The following is a 5,558-nucleotide window of genomic DNA, read 5'->3' as shown; positions in this document are numbered from 1 at the left end:
CACACACACACACACACACACACACACACACACACACTGAGTTCATTTCTACATTTTAGGTATACAGTAGTTATATTCATCATTGGGATCTTGTACCTTTACATGGCAGGTCTTGGTTCTCATTTTTTCCTCATACCCCTGTGCTCCCTTCACCCCCTCCTCCCTTCCCTATTTACAAATACTTTATTTCCATTTTTTCATTCTCTCATATTTTTTTCTTTTGCCTTATTTCCTTTCCCCTACCCTTCCCACTTCCCTACACATTTAGCCCCTTATCTTCCTATTACACATTGTCAATTATACCATTAGGATCTTATTTACAATTATAGTTTTTCACACCAGAGAAACTGTTTGGTATTTATACATGTGTGTCATATTTATTTCACTTAAGAGTATGGCCTCAATATGCATCCATTTTCCTATGAATGACTCTAATTTCTTATTCTTTATGGCTGAGTAGTATTCCATTTTATAGAAAAACCACATCTTCTTTATCCAGTCTCCAACTGATGGGCAAATGGACTGTTTCCAAGTTTTAGCTATTGCAAACTGTGCCGCTATAAAGATGGGTGTGCATATATCACTGTGGTATGATTCTTTTTTTTAAATGAGCTTATTGGTACAATCTAGGTCTACAGTACAGCGGTATGATTCTTTTAATTCTTTTGGAAAGATACCCAGCAGAGGGATGGCTGGGTCAAATGGAACCTCTAGTCCCAGCTCTTTGAGGTATCTCCATATTGACTTCCATAGTGGTTGCACCAGTCTGCACTCCCACCAACAATGGAGAAGGGTCTCTTCCTCCCCACAAGCCCACCAACATTTGTTATTGTTTGATTTCTTGATAGCAGCCATTCTTTCTGGGGTGAGGTGTAATCTCAGAGTTGTTTTCATCTACATCTCTTGAATGACCAGTGATGTGGAACATTTTTCATATATCTACTTGCTGCTTTTACTTCTTTGTCTGAGAAATGTCTGTTCATTTCAGATGCCCATTTTTGATTCGGGTCTTTATGTTGGGGGGGCTGAGTTGTTTTAGTTCTTTATATATTCTAGATAATAGTCCTTTGTCTGAGGAGCAGCTGGTAAAAATTTTTTCCCACATTGTAGGTTGTCTCTTAGTTCTGTTGATGGTTTCTTTTGCAGTGCAGAAGCTTTTTAATAAGATGAGATCCCACTTGTTGATTCTTTCTGCTAGTTTCCGTGCTACTGAGGATTTGTTCATAAAGTCTTTTCCTATGCCAATGTCTTCAAAAGTTCTGCCTAACTTATCTTCCAGCAAATTTAGTGACTCTTTTTAATATTTAGATCTTTAATCCACTTTGATTTTAGTTTAGTGCATGGTGAAAGATAAGGATCTAGTCTTAATCTTTGGCAGGTTGAAATCCAGTTTTTCCAATACCATTTATTAAAGAGGCTATCTTTCCTGCAGTGAGGATGGTTGACTCCTTTGTCAAAGATGAGGTAGCTGAGTACATCTGGAGTTGTTTCTGTATCTTCCAATCTATTCCACTGATCCTCAGATCTGTTTCTTTGCCAATACCATGCTGTTTTTATCATTGTGGCTTTGTAGTATAGTTTCAAATTGGGAATTGTTATACCCACTGCCATATTGCTGTTGCCTAGGATGGCTTTAGCTATTCTAGGTCTCTTCTGTTCCAAATGAATTTTTGGATTATTTTTTCTAGTTCTCTGAAATATACTGTTGGAATTTCAATTGGCATTACACTGAATCTGTATAGCAGTTTTGGTCATATGGCCATTTTCACTATGTTGATTCTTCCTATCCAGGAGCATGGGATATCTTTCCATGTTCTTATATCCTCTGCGATCTCTTTTTTTAGAGTGCTGTAGTTTTCAGTGTATAGGTCTGCTACCTGCCTCTTAAGCGCAAGGTCCCAAGTTCAATTCCCAGTACCAAAGACAAAAAGAAACATTATAAAATTGATTATATCAAAATTCAAAAGTTTGCTCTGGAAAATACTTTTAAGATCAAAAAATATTTGGAATGTATATATTTATATCAGGATAGATACATCAGATAGATCAGTCAATCAATAGATAGATAGGGACTGAATCATATCTCTCCCAAATTTATAATCTGAAGCTGTAATCCTAATGACTCGGGAGTATTCAGAGTTAGAAACCTTGAGGAGGTAATTGAAGTTAAATGAGGGCTTTAGTGTGGGTCATAATCCCATATGACTGAATCCTCATAAGGAGAGGGAGAAACACCAGGTATGGGAGCACGCAGAGGAAAGACCACATGAAGACACAGCAAGAAGACAGCCATGTATGAGGCAAGAAAGACTCAAGGAGAAATCAAACCTACCAAGGCTGATCACCCAGCCTCCAGAACCATGAAAAATAAATTTCTGTTGCCAAATCACCCAGACTGTGCTATTTGGTTATGCATGTCAAGCCAACTCAGACACAAACAGAAAGATATAAAAAGAGGTACAGATCCGTGCATGCATACATGTTGGTATACGTGCATCAGTGTCTTGTTTTGTCTGCTGAGAGGCCTGGTAAGCAGTGATGCCCATGACAAGGAGCACCCCTGATTCCAAATCCTCATTTGGAAATATCATTTTCTAATAAAAGGAGCCACCAGGGATTCTTGGGGGAAAAAAAAGTTGATTCCAAGGCTGGGGCAGGGAAAATGCAAGATAATCCTGGAGCATCTTGTGAGATTAGAAACTAAGGAGGTGCTGAAGGAAAACCCCAAAAAGGTAAGGACATGTCAAAAGGCTGCAGAATGGGCCAGGGATTTAGCCCAGTGGTTCCGCTGCCTGCCTTGCAGGCGCAAGGACCCAAGTTCAATCCCCAGTATCAAAACAAAAACAAAAACAAAAACAAAACAACAACAACAAAAGGCTGCAGAAGCTGACCTGCAAGAGCTCCCAGAGGCCGAGGTCAGACAGACACACGCAATGAAATAAACAATGATGGCAACAGATTATAATCCAAATAACAAATAACTATCCATGAATCTATTTTAGATAGATGTTTGGCTAAATATATAAGGAAGGAAGGACATCTGCTCCTTACAAAAGAATTCCAACTAATAAATGTAGAAGGAATGAATTAAATATCCCTTATAGGACCACATTAGTTATTGCTCAAGGTGGACTCTACCAGTGAATGCTAACATCAGTGAGCAAAAGAAAGAGTAAAGAAAAACTAGGATATTTGTATAGGCTTAAACTGTCTCCTCATAAAAATACTTATCAATTATAAAATAAATTCTTATAAAATGTTGTTAATTGCAAAGGGAAAAAAATAGTAACTTCATAGAACCCTGGCCAGGAGCACTTTGACCAACAATCAAGGTCAATATCACTAGCACTGATAGTGTCGCCCCAAATGTCCATGTGATAAGGCTTGGTACCCAGAATGGTATAATTTGGAGATGCTGTGGCCCTCTGGGGATCCTTAGATCCTAGGATATGCTGCCCTCTAAGGGGCTTGTGAAACCCAACCACTCCATTCCATCTCTCTCCACTTCCTGGTTCATTATGCAAGAAATTTCCTCCTACATGTGCACCTCACCAAAGCTATTGCCATCTAGCACCTTCATCAAAGACCCAAAGCAGTGGGGCAACATGATTTGGGACTGAAAGCTCCAAAACTATGGATTAAATCTACCCTTTCTCTTTATAAGGTAATTTTCTCAGGTGTTTTGTCACTGTAATATAAAGCTAAATGATACAACCAGTACCAAAACAAATCAATGTCATGTGCCACTGGCATGATGTCCTGCACAAGGCACATCACCTCTGTAGTGTTCTTCCTCAAAGTATATTGCCTTAATTTAATCAAGAAAAAATTTCACAGCAGGGCACACATTTGTAATCATAGCCACTTGAGTGGCTGAGGCAGGAAGATCACAAGTTTGAGACCATGTGGGCAGCTTAGGACCACCTTAACTCAAGATTTTTTAAAAAAAGCAAAAAGGATTGAAAATGTAGAATGCTTGCCTAGCATGTGTGAGGCCCTGAGTTCTTCCCAGTACATCATTTTTGAAGGCAGAAAGGGAGGAAAGGGGAGCGAGAGAGAGAGAGAGAGAGAGAGAGGGAAAGAGAGAGAGAGAGAGAGAGAGAGAGAGAGAGAGAGAAAATCAAAGATTCCCGTGTAACACAGTGAATTCCCTTTACTTTGCAAACCCTGTTTCCATACATTTCTAAACTATTTATTTCCCTAACATGATCCATGCATTAACACCTCCTTCCCCTTCTCCTTAATTGTCACACATACCCATGGGTAGGCAAAACCATGACATATATATATTTATATATATATATATCACTAAGTTCTCAAAAACTGAGTTTAGTTGTTCTTTTGTGCTACAGAGGCTGTTTACATACATCTGTTCCAATTTTTTGATAAACATAAAGGGAAGGGGCTACTTAATCTGAGGGGGAAAAAAAACTCATGCTTTTGGTTTACAAACAAATAATCATTAAATCAGATGAAGCCAGTTTACCTCCCACGGTATAAAGAGCATGGCGGCTGCTCCTCCTATTTGGGTGCGCCTGTCAAAAAGGAACCTGAATTCAAAGAAGTCCTAAAGTAATCAAGTAACATCGCTGAAGGAAAAAGAAAAGAAAAGAGAAAGAATAAAACTACTACAACTTTCTTGTTAGGTCACACACGTTATGCCTTCATGAAGAGGAACTTGCCAAACTCTATTATTTGCTGAGTCTTAACAGAGCCCAGTCTCTGGGAGACAACAGAAAGGTGAAATGAAACCTGATTCGTGGGTTTCCAGGCCCTGCCACGATCAGTCTCCTAGGGAAAGCACGGAGAAAGCGCACTTACCACTGTCACAAACTTCAGCTCCTTGGCTCGCACGCCTCTGTCCAGCCAGAGGCCAAGCAGCAGCAAGAGGCTAAGGCTGAGGCTTGCCCGGGTGGCACCCAGCGGGCAACCTTGCATGCTGGGGAGAGCTGATTCTGCAGGAGTCAGGAGGTGTTGCTCACACTTCAGAAGCCTTCAGAGGGGGAAGCCAGCTCTTTAATCAAGGGACTGACAGGGAAGGAGGAGCCACACATAAATAATAAAAACTCCAGGAAGCTAAGGGCAGAGCTTGGCATATAAACAATGCCATGTGATTTTTGAGTTTGAGATCGCAACCTCCTCTATTTCGATAAGGACTAGGAGGCTCAGAGAATGGAAGCTTTTGCTCAGGGTCACAGAGTATGGTAGCAGATGTTTATTTTCCTGTTTTTAGTTTACCTTTATCTTTTCCCCCTAATTCTGAACGTTGAACCCAGGGGCTTGTGCTGGGCCACACCTCCAGCCCTTTATATTTCTTTTACATTTTGAATCAGGATCTTGTTAACTTGTCCAGGTGGGACTCAAACTAGCTTCAGCCTCCCAAGTGCTGGGATTAGAGGTGCATGTCCCCATGCCTGGCTTACCTTTATCTTTTCTTTAGATGAGTTGTGGTAAAGCATTGGCTCTGTGGCTGTCACTTGGAAAAGCATTCAACCTTCATTTTAGAAGTCTTAGGCCAAGAACTTTTTTTTTTTTTTTTTTTTTTTTTTTTTTTTTTT

The 5,558-nt window shown here is 40.0% G+C and overlaps 1 protein-coding gene across 1 annotated transcript in view; it reads right to left on the bottom strand.

Moving 5' to 3' along the window:
* Positions 1 to 5,073, bottom strand: part of Acp3 (acid phosphatase 3) — a 48,097-nt gene extending 43,024 nt beyond the window's left edge. The window contains exon 1 of the mRNA XM_010625458.3: positions 4,822 to 5,073. Within this exon, the coding sequence (XP_010623760.1) occupies positions 4,822 to 4,938 (117 nt within the window). The 5' untranslated portion in view covers positions 4,939 to 5,073. The remainder of the gene's footprint in view (positions 1 to 4,821) is intronic.
* Positions 5,074 to 5,558: the final 485 nt, after the last annotated feature.

Source organism: Fukomys damarensis, unplaced genomic scaffold, assembly GCF_012274545.1.
Source record: "Fukomys damarensis isolate Sample0158 unplaced genomic scaffold, DMR_v1.0_HiC HiC_scaffold_37, whole genome shotgun sequence".
NCBI lineage: Eukaryota > Metazoa > Chordata > Mammalia > Rodentia > Bathyergidae > Fukomys > Fukomys damarensis.
This window is presented reverse-complemented; position numbering and strand designations above follow the sequence as displayed.